Source organism: Triticum dicoccoides, chromosome 5B, assembly GCF_002162155.2.
Source record: "Triticum dicoccoides isolate Atlit2015 ecotype Zavitan chromosome 5B, WEW_v2.0, whole genome shotgun sequence".
Classification (NCBI taxonomy): domain Eukaryota; kingdom Viridiplantae; phylum Streptophyta; class Magnoliopsida; order Poales; family Poaceae; genus Triticum; species Triticum dicoccoides.
This window is the reverse complement of record NC_041389.1, coordinates 594,323,738-594,343,096: the sequence shown is the minus strand read 5'-3', so window position 1 is coordinate 594,343,096 and position 19,359 is coordinate 594,323,738. Positions and strand designations below refer to the sequence as shown.

Here is a 19,359-nt window from a genome sequence, read left to right as displayed (position 1 = left end):
GACTTTCTCAATTTCCTCAATCCTATTTCTTCAGTCACATTGTCTTCAGTCTGCTTATCATGTGTTTACACTTCCTGTACTCTGTGTTTGTCTTTCATTTCATCATGATGACTATATTATTGCTCTGTTATGCTTATACCTGAGTACTTATTCCGCTGCTCGTTGTTCGTGACTTAGGAATTTCCTCACCCTGAAATTCCTCAATGACGAATTTGTAAAAAACTCCTATTCACCCCCCCCCTTTAGTCGACTTAACACACTTTCATGCAGCCGCCAGTATGCCGTCCTGCGCGGCCGGGGCACCGGACAACTCACCCGGAAGGTGGTGAAGAGGTTGCCGCGGCGAAACATTCTTTCCTTTCCGGCGAGGAATGACCTATCTAGTGGTGCTGGGCGGTGGGCGGCGCCGGGGTCGGCAAGGGATGGTGGTCGAGCGCGTAGGGGTGGGGGCGAATCTGGGCGATTTCCTTGACTTTTCGCCTGACATGTGGCATAGGCGTGTTTTCCCTTCCGCCGGAGCCGCCGAGCGCCCCCAGCGCGCTGGGTCAGTCTGGGATCGCCGGGCTCAAAAACGGGCCGAGCCGGCGAATTTCGACGTCTTGGGAACGCGACTGGGGATTTTTTTTCGGCGCCAGCATTCAAAAAGTCGGCCTGTGGGGCCTGTTGGGGACGCGGCTGGAGATGCTCTAAAAAAGAAGATAACAGGTTGCCGCCGCCGTGATCCATTGGATACTCGCTGGTGAGGGCGTCTTGCCCTTATGTAGAGGTGGACTGGACCGTCACCCACTCTGGCCAAGGAAGCGTTGGTTGGGCTTGCGGGTTCGGTTGGCCCGTGGCTCGTTGGGCTGGGTTCCTTCTGCCAGTGGGGTCACCGTGGTAGGGGCGCTCACAGTGCAGCAGGCTGGCCTGTTCTGTTCCTACGCCACCTTGGCCCCGCACGATAAAGAACGCGATGCGACCGTTTTTCCCAATCTCTTCTGGAAGAAGTAAAAAAAACATGCATTTCTCGGCAAGGTAGTACCTACTCTAAGCCTACGGAGTAGTCTAGTGTACATACATGCTCTGAGATGGCGTGGACCGGAGGTTTCCGCGGAGGGGAGGCGCTCGGGTCTGTGGGCGCGGAGCGGAGTCAAGAACGCGGTAATCTGTCCCGGTTTCCACTAGCTCCGAATTACCATGCACCATCTCTACTCGGCGACGGCTCCACTCTATCTGCTTACGCGGCATAGCTGGACCGGCCACTTGCTCCCAAGTGTGTTTTGTATCAGAAACCATCGGTAAAAATTGCAAGGAAACAACATGCCGGTCTACAAGAAGGATCACTCTATTCGTTGGGGATCACAACGATCGCCCATCGCCCCCCTTGGACGGATGGAAGTGGAAACCTACAAGGTCAAAAACACCGAAAGCCGGTCACGAGGCGCGCACGCACCACAGCAAGCAACCGGAACCCGCTACTCCTAGTTGTAGTGATCAATAAGTAGCCGCTTTCCCCTGCCGGATGCTTTATTCGGTGCCGAGCCGAGCGATCCAATCAATCACAGTGCATGTCAGCATGTGTGTTACATTGAAACAGTAGCGGCATTCTGCGCACTGTGCAGTCGCGCCACAGGGGGGGCCGTCCCGGAAGGGAAGGGAAGAGAAGGAGCCAAGGAGGACGGGTAGCTTTGCAGCCTTTTTCCCTGCCGTGCCTTGTCCCGTAGCACTCCGTCTCACAGCCCTTTGCAGCGTAGCTCCTGTTCGGCGCGTCAGGTCTACAGGAGGAGGACCGGTTCATGCCAAGGAATTCTCGATTATACTTTGGTTCGAACACTACAAAAGGAGTTGGCTTTTCTTGCAACCAATCGAGTGGCCAGATTTACAGGGTCTAGCAAAACTTACACTTGTCCAACGGGTGAATTTCTCGCCACGTCGTGAATCTTCTTTTAATCTGAATTTTTTTTGCTCGGTGGATGGATGCATCACACTCACAGGACGTGAGAAAAATCAGCAGACGTGACAGTCCCCACCTGCCTGACAGCAACAGGCGATATTAGGTTACGTTGGTTAGTACTGCGTGTACTATAGCCTGTCGCTTTCGTCTCCTTGTCCCGGGCCGGCGGTGGCGCCTCCATCGACCATCCAGCCACACGGACCACAGCCACGCAGAGGATCTGGTCAACAGCGAGCGGCTGATGGGTTCCAGGCTCTTCATCTCGTCAGACACTCCGTCCCTGCACCTGCACCATCGTCCCGTCCCGGGCGGCCGGCCTCTCTGAAAAGCTGCCTAATTCTGAGCTACCCGATCGCACCACATCTCTCCGCAGTTTTGGCCCTGCTCTAGCCCCGTGCCCCTCCCCCTCTCTGAAACCACTGTACACCGATCAATCACCATCTTTGTCCGGGTAAAACAAGAAGCTGTGAAATATGGCTGGATGATAGGAGAGACCGACCTCCAAACGCAATATATTTCATGCCTTTCCGGTGGCGTCTCAAAAGAATATCTGTCTGTGTGGATAATAAATAACTCGTGCTAGATCGCGGGAAGCACGTGGATCCGTGAAGCTTTTCCCTGGAGGCAGAAAGAAAGAAATCCGGCCGGCCGGTGGTGGGCGGCATCGCCAAAGATAGATCCCGCCCTGGCTTGCACCTTAAGATAACAGCCTTTCTTTCTTTCTCCTTTGGAGAGAGAAACCATTGTTTATTGTTGCCAAGAAAGATGATGGACGGATGGATAGATGGATCGAGCTTTTGAATACTGCTCCGAAACATTCTGAGCGATGCTGACGCGCCCTCACGTCCCAGAAAGATGGATGGATGGATGCTGGAAAGCGGAACCGCCCAAAGTGGCGCGCATTGTTACCGGCTCTGATCCTCAGATTCGCCCGCTGCTTTGCCTTTTCCGGGTGTGTAAAGCAAGAGCTCCTGCTATTTTATATATATATATATATATATATATATATATATATATATATATATATATATATATATATATAGCACAGGAAACGCATACAGGCCGAATTTTTTCTCACTGTACAAATCTACCGAACATTTTTTCGCGCCGTGTCTTCACGGGGAATTTTCCATCAGCTCAAATGTTTTAGAAGAAAACCGTCAGTTTTTCTAATCCTGCGAAACGAAGAGGCCCTACATACTCTCATGACTCGTCTTCAGGCTGTTTTGATCCCCCCTGGCCATGTGTGTCAGCTTCATGCAACATTGAGTTTCAGTAAAATGCTCCCTAGAAAAGAAAAACAACATTTCACATAGTACATAGCCCATTACGGGTTGAGACAAACTATATGCGTTACTGGAAGTCTCATCTCATGTCACACGTGTCCTCCACCCTCCCTCCCTTGAAACAAACAAACAAACTGCAACCCCAAAGCTTCAGCTAACGATTTGAGTACTACACAAGTACACCCCGCAAAAAAAGAAAAAAAGAGAGTACGTACACACAGTACATCCCTGCTTGGGCCGGCCATCGCTCCTCCTATGGGAAGTGACATGGAAAACATACCTCGACCTTCTCAGCTCTCGGCCAAACGAACCAACCATACTGAAAACGACAGCTTCAGTGCACCCCCCTCAGGAAACGAAGCTAGCAATCTTCAGCGCTCATCTTTCCAGCACCTTTCCCAGCAGCTTCACGCCGTGTCCGAGCCTGCACGATGTACTGCTTCTGCAGGTCCTGGAGCCTCTCCAGGAGCTCTTGGAACGAAGGGCGACGCTGCGGGTCGCTGCTCACGGAAAAGGAAGGATAACCCTTTAGCGGCACCGGGAACCAGTTATGGAGCAGTGCGCAAGACAGTAACAATGTACCTGTCCCAGCAACTCTCGATGATCGATGCCCACTGAGGGTCCATGTTGCTTGGAATCTCCAGTCTATGATCCATGAAACCCACAGCTGCGATAATCTGCCACGTAGGGATCACATCGTTAAGAGATTTTCTCATCTTCTAACAAGCTTATATAAGCAAGCAGGTGTTTTTTCTTTTCTTAAACTGCAACGGTGATGATTCCAGTTTTTCGTAAAGATTCACCATTCACCAGTAAGCTACTCGTACTTTTCAAGGGAATGTTGGTTCTAGGACACCCAGAAAAGGGATATCTGAAGACTTGTTTCTAAGGGTGAAAAGGGAAAATGACGCCCTAGGCATTGGGAGAGTACAACTTTTAAGAACCTCTCATGCAATTCTTCAACAGAAAACCAAGCCCTGACGAAAGCATCTCAGTGTTAATCTTGCCGCTAGACTGAAAAGAGAATGGAGGAAATAATGAAGTGACGAAACATTAAATTTGTTATTATCACTGCTTGTATCTAAGTACGTATATTTTTAAAACAGATCAAGCTGGCACTCTTTATCACCTATTGTGCGAAACAGCACCACTGAAGTCAAAACCACAGAGTTAGCACCAAATATTGATAGAAAAATCAGAATATTAATTACCTAACCAAACATACATAATAAATAGCAAAATACACCTGCATTGGATTGAGAGTATCCCATGGTATCTTATGAGTAACAAGCTCCCACAGGACCACTCCATAGCTGTATACATCAGACCTATATTTTACCAAAAAGGAAGAAATGAGTGATTCTCTGTAGGTAACAAGAACATCTGTTGCTAAAGAGTGTTCATGTTGAGCTTACTTTTCATTTGAAGGTTCACTGCGTAACACTTCTGGAGCCATCCACTGCGGCTGGATATGGAAGCTAGCTATCAGATGTTTATAGCATATTTGTATATATAGAAAATTGGTAGGAGGTTAAAGTTAAAGACACCCTAGTTAGCTGGAGAATCGATGCCAAAAGTCAAGTTTGCTTGTACTTACTGTTCCTTTTCCACCTTTTGTTGTCAGAAATGTTTCAAGTTTGAGGCGCGAAAGACCAAAGTCTGCAACCTAATTGAAACAAGTGAGCACAGAAAGTATAGAAGTATGGAGAACTAAGTTTCATAGTTACCTTTACAGTCCAATTCTTATCAACCAACAGGTTTGACGATTTTAAATCACGGTGCACAATAGTGGGGATGGAACTGTGAAGATAATTCATGCCCCTTGCCTGCAACAATATAATTATGTTTTTAAGAATCCACATGGCAATGAAAGATTCCATATGGGCAAAAAATGTACTTGTCAAACAAAATACCAGGTACATTTTTATCTCCATGGGTTAATAACATAAATCGTGATTGACTTTTGGTGATAGAATCTTTACTTAGTAACATAATGTGTGTGATAGCTCAAGATACCATGTTAGATTGCAGGTACATGATATCACCTCCATCCTTCTTTCATTCTTCCATGCACTGAAGCTACAGATATGGCTTAATTTTTTTAAGGGTGAGCTTTATTAATTAGGTAATAACATTCATACAATCACGCGAATCAGTGCCGACATGCAGGAAGGCACAGACTCACGCATCACATAACTAGACTCACGCTTACCTAATTGGGCTAAGCTATGCCCACATCATTGCTCACCACCTTGGTGATAGCCTGATAGGTTCTCATGATCATGGTAACATAATGTGTGTCATAGCTCAAGATACCATGTGAGATGGCAGGTACAGGATATCACCTCTTTTCTTCTTTCCTTCTTCTATAATGGAGCTACAGATATCGCTTACTTTACATTCAATTCAACTTCGCTTCCACATGGATGCTAAAAAAAATACATTAAAATTGTCTCTTGAGATATGCAGGTGAAGAATGCTTATCCAGTTTCTCTGCTACAATATGTTCACTTCTTATAATGTATTTGGCTTTGACTTCCTGAACCAGCTGTCAAGAGAAAATAGACTTACAATGTCTATGGCCATGTTAAGTTTACGTCTTGGATCCAACTTGCCAGTGTCCTTTTGAAGCAACTGAAACAAACTCCCTCTGCAACATGGAACTGTGTTATACAGAGGAAGTAACAAAAACTGACCTCTCAAGAGATTCTAAAGTCTAAACTATTATAGAAGAATGCCCAAACTCAATTTGCAATAACCAGAATGGTTCAAGACCCAGAGAAAATAGAGACTAGTCCACCTAGTGGTAAGTCAGCAATCACTGGAAAGTGGTTCAATCGTCAAATGAAAAGAACCGGGGGTACTAGCAGCCCCAACTTAATCGGTAAGAGGAAGGTGGATATAAAGCCTGGGTGCTTGATCACACAGCTATTTGTGCCAGCCACTGAGCCACCTGTTAACCATTGGAAATATTTTAAAAGTATGGTTAACAAAGGTGAACTTGCAGCATCAGTACAACACCATGGGAAAAGATCAATGTGTTTAGCTCTATCTTTTTTTCTCAAACTGGATAAGCTGTTGAAAAATAAACAAAACAAGACAAAGCTACTGCAATGAAAGAAAACTAAAACTGTATAACCCCCTCTCTCCGTAATGGTTAAGCTTAGGTCTAACTGGATTACCAAGATAACTAATGCGTCATTCATGAAAAGTTTCATTTACTACAAGTAACTGGGTTAGGCTTACAGAGGCACACAACCAACCTGGGGCGACACGCTTGCACTTCCTTTTCTGTTTGCGCACATTAGTTAATGTGGAAAGACCAACATAATACGAGTGGTATGTGTCCACATGATTCTCCCTGCGCTTCAAATTACCTAGAGTATTAGGTTTCGTTAGGACAAGCCTTTGACTAGCAATTACACTGTTAATATATAATTTTTGTGATACAAAATCATAACCACAAGTACATCTGATGACATCAACTTTATGTCGCATAAAGTTTTTACTAATAGAGTAATTGTTTGTCAAAGGTTTGTCCTAACAAAACATTATACACTAGCTAATTTGAAACGGAGGGAGTATTTCTCTTTCATATTTATCTGAGATGTCTTCCAAGAAAGTGACTCTGCAAAGTACGGGTCCGAACATAAACTTCGCATGGATTACATAAACACAACTCAAGGGCAGTAGAATTATGGTGATGGAATATAAGGCCAAGAAGCTCATTTTGACTCAAGTTGTGTAGCCCACTGGTTTATGATCAAAGTTTGGATGGTGGATTTCTGAAGAGGATCATTCCAAATATATGAGAGAAGGTACAAAAGAAACTATGAGAGGCAGCCACGTGGGGTTGAGGAAAGGTCAACAAAATCCTTGGTTTCATCCTTAATTGGTTACATCTACCACCTCCACTTCTGAGCCCAAACGAGAGAAGGAACAAAAGTAAATATGAGAGGCAGCCATGTTGGGGTGAAGGAAGGAATCCTTGACTCTCATCCTTAATTAGTTACATCTACTAGCTCCACTTTCGAGCCCCACAAGGACCGTCTTGTCTGAAATTCCTCAACAGAACTTACATTTTTTGCGAAACAGACCCCATCTTTTCAACCCCAGCTTGCTACAGATCAGTGACCATCAAGAACCACTTATATTTCAAACCGGGGCATAGACTGCTGAGAACCCCTTGGTAAATGATATGAATTCTACTGTTGTTTCTATGGGCCCAGATCATAAATATGGTAGAAAAAATGGACTGCATAATGCTTGTCTTCCACCAAGTAAAGGAAAAAATATTTAACAACCACAGAAACAAACATGTGGGACATATAGCCTACCGTGGGAGGAATTCTGTAACAATACAAAGTCGTTCCTCTGATGCAACTGCACCCATGAAAAGTATTATACTGGGATGTCGGAGTTTCTTCATCAGTGATACCTACACATTTGATGGACACAAGTATGGTCATGGCCACAATTATGGAAAAGGAATCACAAGAACATGGTTAAGAAAGTTATCAATGTACTACCAATTGATATCCTACAAAAGAAATCAACATAGTGAAATTTTGTTAACACTGCATCATCTTCTTCATAGTTACCCACATGAACAACAACACAGAATAGAAAAATAGCAATTATGGGTTCCGCAAACATCACAGGGTCCAACCGTAATCTGGAATTAGTTTTTGCACTGGAGTATCTGATTCAATAAGACAGTAGATATAATGCAGTTCCATTGACATAATACTCAATTTCATCAGCAATTGAGGGTCAGCAGAAATTGCAGTCGTATATAAATGCCTACCTCTTGTCTGAACGTATTTATCATTTCTTCTGAATATTCCTGCTTGGAGAATAATTTAACTGCCACATCCTACAAAACGGGAAAAAAAATTGAGAATTGATTATTAAGATGTAAAGCTAAATTCATAACCACGCAACAGAACATACATACCGAACCATACCACAAAGCATGATACACTGTTCCACAAGAACCTGCATGAATCAAACACGACAATAGTACAAAATGAGTGGTCTCTCTTACAGAAGCGGGCGACGCCCGCCTTGCATACATCTGTTCAAGAATAGGCATTTCTTACTAATTCTATTTGAAAATTTACATAAAATTTCAGTAGTAAATAAGTGCATGCACATGTCTTATGCGTGTTAAAGTAACCTTCCTTCATTTTGGACGTTTTTTCGTGGAAAATGGAGAATAACAAGTGGTCGCCCAGAACAGGACTGATTCACCAGAACAAGACGTGTCCAGAAAGATGGAGTAATTGCAAAGGGAGGATAACTACCTTGGCCTACTTGTTCTCCAATTAGCAGATCTTTCCACAGAATCTCATAATCTAAGCAGTCCGCTTCATAATCCACTCTCTCGATAGGACTGCCAATAGTACTTGTGCTGCTGATACTACTGGTGTTGTTAAAAGTCCACCAGGAACCTGAGAACTCATATTTGCTTGAGTGGGCGTATTTAGTGTCTTGGCAGTCTGGAATTATGATAGACTGTACAACTGGAACTCTCTGATGACTCTGGTCATTCGCTTGCTTATCATGTAAATGTGTTGAGGGTATGTTACTCTTCCCAGAACCCCCATCATTTTCACGCCCTTTCCGAGGCCAGGATATCCCCTTCTTGGCCAGCAATACCTCAGCCTTTGAACTAAACATTTTGTGAAACCCTACTTTTCCTTCTCCTGAATCATCGATATTTGTTTTGCTCAACTCCCCAGGGGATTTCTCTTCAGCAACAAAAGCGCCATACCGTACATCCCCATTCGGGGTGCTTGCCTCACTTGATGTGAGGTCCGCCCTGACATCATGTTCAGAATACTGATCCTCACAGCCACTAGTACACCGTCTCTCACAATTCTGACCCGTCCTTATCCGAGAACGGACTCTACTTGTAAGCTTGGTGGCCTGTGTTGTTATTGAAAAATCAGAAAGAGAATACACTAGGAAATAAATTATCAACAAATATCAGGAAGATAATCACTCCATTACAACTAAACACTGTAATTCTTTCTTCTGTTTGCTTAGAAATGCGACTTACAAAAGTTGTTATCCTGGAGGTGATAGCAGATTGAAGAGGTTGCTGGGAGTCAAAAGAACCTTTGTTTTGTGAACCACTTTTAGGCCGGTTGTTAACATGAAAATGGGGCTTTGATGAACTTTGATAGGATTTCTCTGTGGTTGAAGGACTAAATATCTCCTGCAGTGTCCGTACATCAAGCGAGACACATATGAGGCCAATCAAGCTACCATCGTCATCATATAAAGGAGTGTTATGGACAACAATAAAGAACCTCTCTCCTGACTTGTTTTTAACAGGAAACTTTCCTCTAAAACACTTGCCCATAAATATATTCTGGATAACGACGGTTGCAGCATCATAGTCTGTAGGATGAACAATTAACTCAATGGCATCCTGGCCAATTGCTTCTGATGCAGAATAGCCATACATATGCTCAGCATACCGGTTCCTAGGTTACAGTACAAAGGTAAGAGTTTGGTAAAAAGACGCTTCATATGATCGAACAGAATGGCAACATTTTCACTACACGTTCTTCTTGCTAGAAAAACAGCATAACTTCTCAAACAGTCTTGTAAGAAATTTCAAAACTGGAATCATATAGCAAAGTGAATCAGAGACCAAAAAATTATATCCATTCACACAAAAAAAAATGCCTGATAGGTATGCACCATCATAACTAAGGTCCACCAAATATGTGGCATGGGTATAGTGTTGGCAAATTATTCCAACCAATCTGAGATAACGTAGATCTTTAAAGCAGACATGATGCTTCAACGTTTGTACAGTTTTTGTGGGTCAAGTTTGCTTACCAACACCAGAATAAAAAATAATGCTCACTAACTGATGCAATCATGCAAAGAATCATCATGTTCAAATTTTAGCGGTCTATCTTGAACAAACCTAACTTAAGTTATTACCATACCTACATAGGATGAGTTGATGCTAAGCAGGTCAATGCCATACAACATCCCAGTGTGATCACCGGGAGAAGCTAGAGGCTGGACATCCATTTCTGAATTTAGCAACCGCTTTCCACCCGGTAAAGCCACAGAATCCTCTACCACATAAAGCTAATGCACACAGGACTACTAGCTCAATATAACCTCAAGGGAAAGGCCATTAGTTACATCCTTGTAGCAGCACAAGAGATCTGTGCAGCCCAAACTAAGTTCTGAGCTAGCATTTCAGCCTCCATGCAGGTCCCAGCAACACATTTTCACTCGGTGGGCAGGATCACACAACTGAATATAGCCAAAAAAGCACCACATCCTACACTTGAAGCTATTCATAGTAACAGTACTGGTTCAGCATTTTGATCGAACACCTGGTGGGCACCATGCATGCGCGACCAAACCAAGCCAAGGAGCGTGTCTCACCAGTAGAGGAGCTTGCCGTCGGGCGCGATGATGTGCACGGCCTGGCCCAGCGACTGCAGTATCCAGTGGCAGTGCCTGTCGGAGAGCCTGGCGCGGTTGTCGCGAAGCGGCCGCGGCGACGGGTCCGGGAGCGCGGCGACGGCGCGCCGCGACGAGAACGCGGGGCGGGGGCGGCGGCGGGGCCCCGGTGCGAGCCTGCCAATCTCCCGCACGAGCTCGGCCTGCCCCTGCTCCAGCTCCCGTATCTTCCTCAGCAGCTCGTCCGCCTCCATCGCCCCTCTGTAGCCGGCTTCGTGAGAGAGCGAGCTGCGGGGAGAAGACCTAGGCAGAGGCCAACAACGGATGGGCTCACGCCTGACATAATGGAGGGAGGCGGGCGGCGCGGCGTGGCGTGGCGCCATGCCTGACATCCCACCCGCGCTAGCTGCTGCGGTGCGGTGCTGCCTCATCCTCTTGGAAACTGAAATCACCTCTTCTGTGCTGTTCTCTTCTCTTCTGTTCTGTTGTGTTCCATGTTGTTTTCCTCGCATTGCGGAGGCGATCTGTCGTGTCTGCCCGCCTCCGATCGGGTAGGCCGTAGGCAGGTCAACTTGTGCCGCCAGCGGACGATCCCCAGTTCCCAACCAAATTTCCGTTTGTTCCTACTCGACCTCGTAGAGAGATAATGATGTGAAAAGAATGCTCATAGAATGCGGCCGGTTCGAGACATGTCGATTACAGTACTAGCATTCCGTCCGTCCGAAAAAGTTTGTCCCTCAAATAGATGTATCTAGCACCAAGTTAGTGTTAGATACATTCATTTGAAAAACAAGCTTGGGACAAGCTTTTTCGGACGGAAGGAGTGATAGCGTTCGTCCAAATTCGTCGCTAAGTCAAAGAATCATTCGAGTATAAAGAAGTACCCCTCGAATGATTATGCTAGTAACAATGCCTCTGGTGACGATCGCGTATGGATTTTCTGAAAAACAAACTTTGACCGAGTTACTCAGAAAACTGTTTATATGTACGTCCTGCATAACTGCGTGTGTCAATGCGGAAGCCAACCATCCGCTGCAATCGTCTTTCCACTCTCCAGTACTAACACTTCAACAATTTTATTTATTTTGATTAAAAAAAGGCAGACAAGCAGCAGTAGCCAAAACTGCCACAAAAACTGAGAAGCCACCATGATGCACAGCAAATCCTACCGTGGCGTGGATAGAACGAGCAGAGCAGCTTCAGGATGCAGCAAAAACCCTGCAGAGTGTCACCATAGGAACATGCAAATCTTCTTATACTAATATATCATCGCAAGGATTTGTTGCAAATGCACACATCTCACGCACGTGCTTTCAACATGTTACAGGATACACTAACATTAACTTTTTTGAGAGAGAGAGTACAGATACACTAACATTAACAAGTATCAACAAGGACAGAATGATGGCTGTCCAATGGGCAGCCTGTGAACAATAGCAAGTCTGCAGACTTCAAGAATCCAACACCAAAACAGCAGCGCAAAGAAGCAGGAAAATAGGAATGGTCACACAATCGGCGATTGCCACACCACAACATCTAAGCCATGCAACCAGTCATCAAATTAATTACCTGCGGCTTCTTTACAGTACCACGGGGAAATCAAGCATTTTACTCTGTTTTGATCCATCTGCTGTTCTATTCTGAGAGCACCAAGCATTTATTACCTTCAAAATTCTCTAAAAGCAGCTGTTGTATCCCTTCTCATACTCAAGCAAAGAACAAAAAGCATTAGCAAGTTTCACATCACACCATGCAACTAAGAACAAAATCTGTATCACCATTCGCCACCACACTATGGCACTACCTCATCAGCAAACGCCACATTCTCCTCCTAAGTAAAAGAAGTTACTTCCTCCTCAGATCCAAGGGCTCAGCCTGTATTTTCATTATCAAGAACCGCACGGTACACAAAAGCTCATACGGACAAGGCAAGAAGCATTGGCTTCACATGAAGCACAAGAAGTTATCCACACAAACTCCTAACAGAAACTGATGTAGAGATTAACAGAGGACGGAAGCAGTCATGTAATCGGAAGTGCAGCCCTATCCACCACCACCAGGCATGGTTCACTCAGTAGTAGTTCCTTGCTGAGCACGCATCCATAGGCACTGATGAGAAGCAAAATTTTGTCAACGTGATGTTCACCCATATAGCTAGACAGAAGGATATGAAGAACAGAAGTTAAGATGATATGAAAACTGAAATTTGCCTACCTAATGGTACTGATCAACAATCAACTTTGGTCCATTCTCACATTGCCATGCTTCATTTGAAATCTGTTGTATTATCTTTTTGGTACCCTGACTTCCATTGTTCTGTAAACTTAAGTGCAACTCTTTCAGAACCTTAAGGTGTTCTATGCCGTCAACTCCCTCAAAAGCAAAGAACCGCAGATCAAGCCTTTCGAGGTTCGGTGTAGCCTTCTCCAGAAACACCAATTTTGGCACGTAAGGAGCAGAAAAACGAAGAAGCTTCAGACTCTCGAAACCACCAGGGTGAACTATGATCATCATGGTAATGTTAGGATGCTCCAAGTGAAGCTGGATCTATCTGCAAGTGGCTTCCGATTCTAGACCCTGTTCTGCGTCATCAAGAGAAAATGTGAGAGAGAACAGCTTCCTCAGCTGGCTAAGTTGCACCAAAGCATCTGAGCTAAGCATCCCGACTGAGAGGGTTAGCTTTGTCAGTGCGTCCAGTTCAATGATCCATTTTGGGAGATTAACCACTTTCGCCTGCAGTTTGCAAGACAGCTCAAGGGCATTCAGAAAATTGGGCGGGGAGGAGAGACAACCCCATGAGCTGAGAAAACCAGCAGACCCATCATCAATTACAAGGGTTTGGAGCGAGTAGCCACAAAGATCTTCAATGGAGAACCTCAATTCATCGAAAAGTTTACCCTCATTCTTGATGTTCAACTTGTAGATTACAAGCTTCCTCAGCTTGGTCAGCTGACGGATATCTGCTACTGAAGATGGTCCTTCGACAATTTCGATGCCTGACAGTACACAGAGGGATTTTATTGGCTTCTTCTTCATATCCACAGGAAGCTTCAATGCCTTCCGTGTCTTTTTGTTCCCGCCAAGTATATTCTTCACCTTTTCCAGCTGGCAAATAGTTTTGGGTAACTTTGTAATACCAGTTTCCCTGATGTCAAGGGTCTCTAAATACTGAAGTTTCCCTATCTCTTTAGGAAGCTTTGTGATGTCTGTTCTGCGGAGGCTGAGGTGCTTGAGAAGAAAAAGTTCACAAACAACTTTTGTGTGTTCTTGTTTGAAATCTGTACAGCCTTCAAGATCCAAATGTTGCACAATTCTCAACTTTTGTGGCTTGGAAAGCAACCCATTCAAAGTACCAAATACGCTCAACGATCGCACATGGGATAGGTTCATGTTATTTTTTGCACTCTCAGTCTTCAAACCATCACTCTGAAGTGACAAACGGCGAACCATATTACTGGGCGGTGCCACCAACCACTGGCCACCAACCACAGTGAGAAAATTTTCTTCACCCGCCTTGCACACAAGATACTCATGTATCATGTGATGAACTTCATAGGTCTTCACCTTTCCATTGCTACTGTGCTTCACAGCTCGAATTATCTGTCTCTTTATCAAATGATTGAAGCATGTTTCTGCGACCTCTTCTACGCTCAATCCTTGTTTCTCACTGACAAGAGCTTCTGAGATCCATTTTCTTAAGAGGCGTTTCCTGCTATTTTGCAAACCGCTTGGAAATATACTGAGATATAGAGAGCATCTTTTGATCTCAAGTGGCATATCAAAATAGCAATTATCAATAATGCACATTAATCCATCATGGGAAAGAGGTTTCAGATAGTCTGGTACCAGATCCTTAAAAACTTGTTTCCAGTCAGAAATATGAGGGTTGCAGGCAACATATCCAGCCATGATAACTATCGCCAATGGCAGCCTCATGCACATTTCCCAGTGTTCAGGTATAATTTTGCTCTTATCTTGCTGTTCCTGGCAACCTTTAGCTTCAGCCATGATGTCCATAAATAATTCTTCAGATTTGTCCGTGCTGAGGATTACAGCCTTGTAAAGATAATCACCTTTATTCCTTACAGAAGCACTGGCAACAGCCTGGAACCTTGACGTAACAATTACTCTGCTACCTTTCTCACTTTTAGGCAGTGACTTCTTTATCAGCTCCAACATATCAGTAGAACAAACATCATCCAGCACGAGCAGGTAACTGCCATGAGAAGAAAAGATAACAAGATGAGTCACTTTTAAACAATGTAAATGAAGTGTTGGAATAACAAAGAGTGAAATGAAAGTACATATCTAGCAAAAAATTATCTTGTTCAACTTGAATTCAAATAACATAAAAAAAACTGATGTAAATCATGTGAAGACTAGTTTATGCAATTCGATGATGCTTTCATGTAATATGCATAGAAAGCATAGTGATGAGCTACACAAAGGACCACTTGATGGATGTTATACCTGTATTTCTCTAAGTGCTCCTTAAGCTCTTTCTTGAGTTTTTGAAGTTTCAACGTTTGTAGTCTATCACATGCTTTCTTCAAGGTGCTGCCCCCAATACTACCATGAGATGTGTCCCACCACCGCTGCTGCCTGGTACCTTCTCTAACCTGTGGCATGATCTGGTAGAGTATACTCCTTAGTACTGCCTCTACATCAGATTTCTGTGACACTGTGACCATCGCCCTGCGGTCAAACTGATCACTGAAGTTTTCATATAATGATCTGGCTATTGTGGTCTTGCCGGCCCCTGCCAATCCGACTATGCACAGCACACCATGGTTTGTTGGATCTGCATTAGGTTCTTCCACAGGGACAACGGTGCTATTGCTTGGAAGTTGCTGTGCAATGGTCTCTGCCGGCCCCTCAGCTGTCAGCATCCATTTCCCAAGCATCTCCATGTCCCTTTCAACTCCCACGGGTGTCTTGGTTCTAACAAGCACAAGCCTTGTCTGCTGATTCTCTGCAGCGTTGAACCCAATGGCAGCTTCACCAGGCCTGTCGCTGCTGGTCTTTGGGTTGTCGAAGCTGCACTGGATGCACCGCTCACCGATTTGCTGCACCCGCATCTTGAGTTCAGATAAAGTAGAAGCTACTTCGTGGCGAGGCCACCACGTCCAAACCTCATAGACTTTGGAGGCGGTAAACGAGTAGCAGCAAAGATCGGTGGTGGGGTTGTGATGCAGCCGGTGGGCGAAGTCGTCGACGCAGTCCTCGACGTCGTAGGTGACCTCATGGATCTGCTTGAGCCAATCCCTTGTTAGGAGGTCGTGGCCGTGGGGCTCCATGCAGAAGAGGTCGCCAATGAACGCCTGCATAGCGCCGAGCTCGTCGGTGATGTACTGTATGTCGCGACGGACGCCTCGGGTCAAAGTGTAGTCCTCAGCAAGCAGCGCCCCGAGTTTGTTCAGGAGCCATTTGATGGCCTCGCCGCGCCCCGCCGCCACCAGATCCATCGCCGATTTGCGATTTTGCTGTACAAGCAGCAATTGGGTGAGACTGGAAGCAAGACAAAAATGTGCAGAAACAGAGAAGCATACTAGAGACACCCATTTCATACAGAAACAGAGAACAACATGCTAGAGACTACATACAGTATGTGCAGAATTGCGGCGTTTTTAACACAGAATTGCCTAATGATACACTACTCTATTTATGTGCAGAATTGCGGCGTTTTTAACACGGAATTGCCTAATGATGCACTACTCTATTGCCTGAGGGGATCCTCTCCTATTGTCAGTATTGCCTGATCTCTCCTCTAAACAAATGTCCTCTTACACTTGCATCTGTTCAAACTTGCCCCCCTGCACTTGCCTCTGCGAACTTGCCTGTTCATCAGGGGACAAAAAGAGCTGCTTAAGGGCCAGCGTCTGTGAATTGGGAAAAAAACGCCGCACCTACCTGAACAAACTTGCCTGAAAAAACGTTCCCCGTGAGACCCTCGATGTGTGAAGAGCGGGGTGCGAAATTTGCACGCAGGGCTCCGCGCGCGAGTATTTCCCCCGGCGACCTCGACCCTGGACCCCCCCTCCCCCGACTCCGGCCACCCCTAGCCTCCTCTCCCAGCCTCCCTTCGTCGATGAAGATGACGACGCGGCGTGGGCGAAACGCCCCTGCCCCCACTCTCCCCCCTCTCCCTGCCGTTCGCGAGACGAATTGGAGACCAGGGCGAGCGAATTACCTTCTCTCTCCCGGAGATGTGGCAGTTCGCCGCCCCCGCCTCGCGTCACCGACGGGCCCTCCCTCCTTCTCCTCCTCCCCTTCTCTCGTCGCGCGCGCGCTGCTTGGTCAGCTGGTACTGCTCGTCTCCGCGTGGTGGTCGTTGTCGCCGGCACACACGCCCCCCACCTTGTTCCTCGCCGTCGCCGCGCTCGCCGACGAGCCTAGGGTTTCTCTCCCTGCGTTTCGCGCGGGGTGGAATGGGAACGGGGAGGGCGAATGGTGTGGGGCGCGATTCCCCAAAATTTCGAAACCCACCGCTCTCCGTCACGCCTCCAACTTTGACGGAGTCTGTGGTGTTGCCGTGACAGCGTGTAGATCGGTGGGACCCGATCGTCCCTGGGTGTGAGTGGTCTCTGGCAGGTGGGCCTGGTGGTAGAACGTGCGTGCGGTGCACGGGTCAGAGTGCGCTGTAGCGGTCACTGTGATATGCACAGAAACGGCTCAATCTCACCTTTGTCTCGTTCTCTCTGTTCTCCTCTTCTGCTCGTCCCCGTTCTCTAGTCTCTATTATCTCCGTGATTAATACACTACCTAGAAGCATACGCTCGCCTTGCTGTACCGTTCTACTTTTCTATCATTTATTTACTTGATTGTTAATTTATGAATAGATTTCTTGCTGCTTTATTTATGGGTCGGGAGTTGTTGTTTACTTCATGGGCCTTTTGTGTTCTGGCTTCCATAGTTTTGGGGTGAGAACACCCTTTATTGCATTGCAGGATATATCCGGATGCTAAGAATCATCATTTACTTGGTAGGATATTACTTAGTTTTTTTACAACTATTGTTCTTCACAAAAATGATATGTTAGCAGTACTGTCAGAAATATATCCAAAGTAGTGGTAGGCGTCACGCATATCCCAGACCTGCAGTGTTAACCATAGTATTGGATGAACGTGGTAATATTCATCTACAAAACTAATTCAAAACTATGATATGTGTAACCGAGGCTTCTGATTGTAGTATCCATCTACAATAATCATACAACTCTAAGATTTGACCAACCAATATTTCATAACTTACCTTGGTCAAATAATACAGAACACCGACAATAATGGGTCTGCAATAACGGTAAAAGGGTATTGGAAGTAAGAAATACTTGGAAGTTGCAACACTGCACCAAAGTATATGGCTTCTGGTTATAAATATTGATCATTTAGATGTGTAGTTAGAAGCAAAATAGAAAGAACATATTTAAAATAAATGCAATGCTTTGCACTGACTAACGACAGGAAAGGGAATGAATCATATTTATAGCGGCCTCTAAGAGGAAGAGACAAAAATGGGAGGATCAAGAAATAATAGTACAAGGGATTGATCTTAGTTTCCATTTGAATGTAACATTACCGATTCATTAATAAGGCATGATTAGCTGAGTACATAAGCGACCCGGTGACAATTAACCAAATTATCTTCATAGAAAAACCTATTTAGCATTTTCTCTTATTGTTTTAGTGCCAATTAAATTCAGTTAGAGACCGTGCTCCTTAGGTGTGGAACCATATGCTAATTAATACTCCCTCGGTTCTAAAGTATAGTACATACTTTGTTTTGAAAAGTCAAGTGTATCAATATTTGACCAAGTTTTAAAAAATCAACTGAAAAAACTTGCGGTGCCCCCATATTTGGTTTTGGTAATTGATGACAATCTCTATGGACTAATGGTTGCCTTGAGTTTTATTTGAAGGATTTGTCCATAGGCTTTTCTTGGAGTCCATTTGTTGGTTTCAAGGAGAGTTTGTGACGACCAAGGTGCCATTCAAGGAATTACCTAAAGATTGGTCATGTGAGAGGTTGATCAAGACTAAGTCAAAGAGTGAATCAAGTTGATCATCACACAAAGCGTAGAAGATGTACCGAGAGGGATCAAACGATCCCATGGTATGGTAAGCATTGTCAATTATGCTTTGTGTACTAACCCATGATCTTCGTGAGAGTTCTTTGTGGGGTTAGGTTGTGGTGTTCAAGTTCAAGTGAAGCATTACGAAGAGATCAAATGATTGAAGCTTGCCGTCCATTATGGTGACAATGGACCTGTGAAGATGTGCGGAAGTGTGGCTCACCCATAGTGGAGTATGGGGGAGCAATCAACTAGTCTTCATCGAGCCAACGCAATCAAGAAAGGTGGTCCAACTTGAGGGAGTCAAGATCGTCATCATCTAGCTCAAGTGGACCATGTGCAAGGCAAAGGTTTGCCCTTGATAGGTTTTCCGTTTTACCGGTCTCATGGTGGTAGTTGGGAGACCGGGTTTTAGGATCGATTGCCGTACTATTAAGGGGGGCTCTCGATGAGTAACTTGATCGTATCATTCGTAGAGAGCTCAAACCATTGCATCCTTGCATCATCTTTCTTGGTTCTTGTTTGGTTCTCTTTGTGAGTTTTGGAGCTTATGGTCATCTTGATGACAAGCTCGAGTTCATCGAAAACGGAGTTCACATGCATCTTCTATGAGGTTCTTCTCTGTTGGAGGT

General features: G+C 45.1%; 2 protein-coding genes across 7 annotated transcripts; both read right to left on the bottom strand.

Moving 5' to 3' along the window:
• Nucleotides 1–3,236: 3,236 nt before the first annotated feature.
• LOC119311885 lies at nt 3,237–11,236 on the bottom strand. 6 transcript variants are annotated; one of them, XR_005151178.1, is made up of 14 exons: nt 10,642–11,229; nt 9,284–9,713; nt 8,526–9,150; nt 8,177–8,217; nt 8,027–8,095; nt 7,557–7,657; nt 5,791–5,869; nt 4,947–5,045; nt 4,817–4,885; nt 4,635–4,684; nt 4,466–4,547; nt 4,164–4,233; nt 3,802–3,896; nt 3,579–3,719 (listed from the first exon to the last, which is right to left on the bottom strand). XR_005151178.1 is itself a non-coding variant. In XM_037587598.1 (13 exons), the coding sequence occupies exons 1-13, from the start codon at nt 11,169–11,171 to the stop codon at nt 3,598–3,600; spliced, it is 2,427 nt and encodes an 808-aa protein (XP_037443495.1). In that variant the 5' UTR covers nt 11,172–11,228; the 3' UTR covers nt 3,237–3,597. The 6 variants fall into 6 exon arrangements, 2 of the variants coding, with proteins under 2 accessions (XP_037443495.1, XP_037443496.1); XM_037587598.1 differs by lacking the exon at nt 4,164–4,233 and having other exon boundaries at nt 3,237–3,719; nt 4,431–4,547; nt 10,642–11,228; XM_037587599.1 differs by lacking the exon at nt 4,164–4,233 and having other exon boundaries at nt 3,238–3,719; nt 10,642–11,227.
• Nucleotides 11,237–12,161: 925 nt separating this feature from the next.
• Nucleotides 12,162–17,113, bottom strand: LOC119311884 (disease resistance protein Pik-2-like). The gene is made up of 4 exons (XM_037587597.1): nt 16,850–17,113; nt 15,130–16,142; nt 12,874–14,875; nt 12,162–12,768 (listed from the first exon to the last, which is right to left on the bottom strand). Exons 2-3 carry the CDS (start codon nt 16,122–16,124, stop codon nt 13,207–13,209), a joined length of 2,664 nt encoding a protein of 887 aa, XP_037443494.1. The 5' UTR covers nt 16,125–16,142; nt 16,850–17,113; the 3' UTR covers nt 12,162–12,768; nt 12,874–13,206.
• Nucleotides 17,114–19,359: the final 2,246 nt, after the last annotated feature.

Coding starts and splice junctions, on each gene's coding strand:
- LOC119311884 (XM_037587597.1), bottom strand. CDS start 16,124: ATGGATCTGGTGGCGGCGGGGCGCGGCGAGGCCATCAAATGGCTCCTG. Junction 14,876..15,129: donor GAGCACTTAGAGAAATACAG/GTATAACATCCA, acceptor TTCTCATGGCAG/TTACCTGCTCGTGCTGGATG.
- LOC119311885 (XM_037587598.1), bottom strand. CDS start 11,171: ATGCGAGGAAAACAACATGGAACACAACAGAACAGAAGAGAAGAGAAC. Junction 5,046..5,790: donor TTAACATGGCCATAGACATT/GTAAGTCTATTT, acceptor ATATTGTTGCAG/GCAAGGGGCATGAATTATCT. Junction 4,548..4,634: donor AGTGAACCTTCAAATGAAAA/GTAAGCTCAACA, acceptor GGTAAAATATAG/GTCTGATGTATACAGCTATG.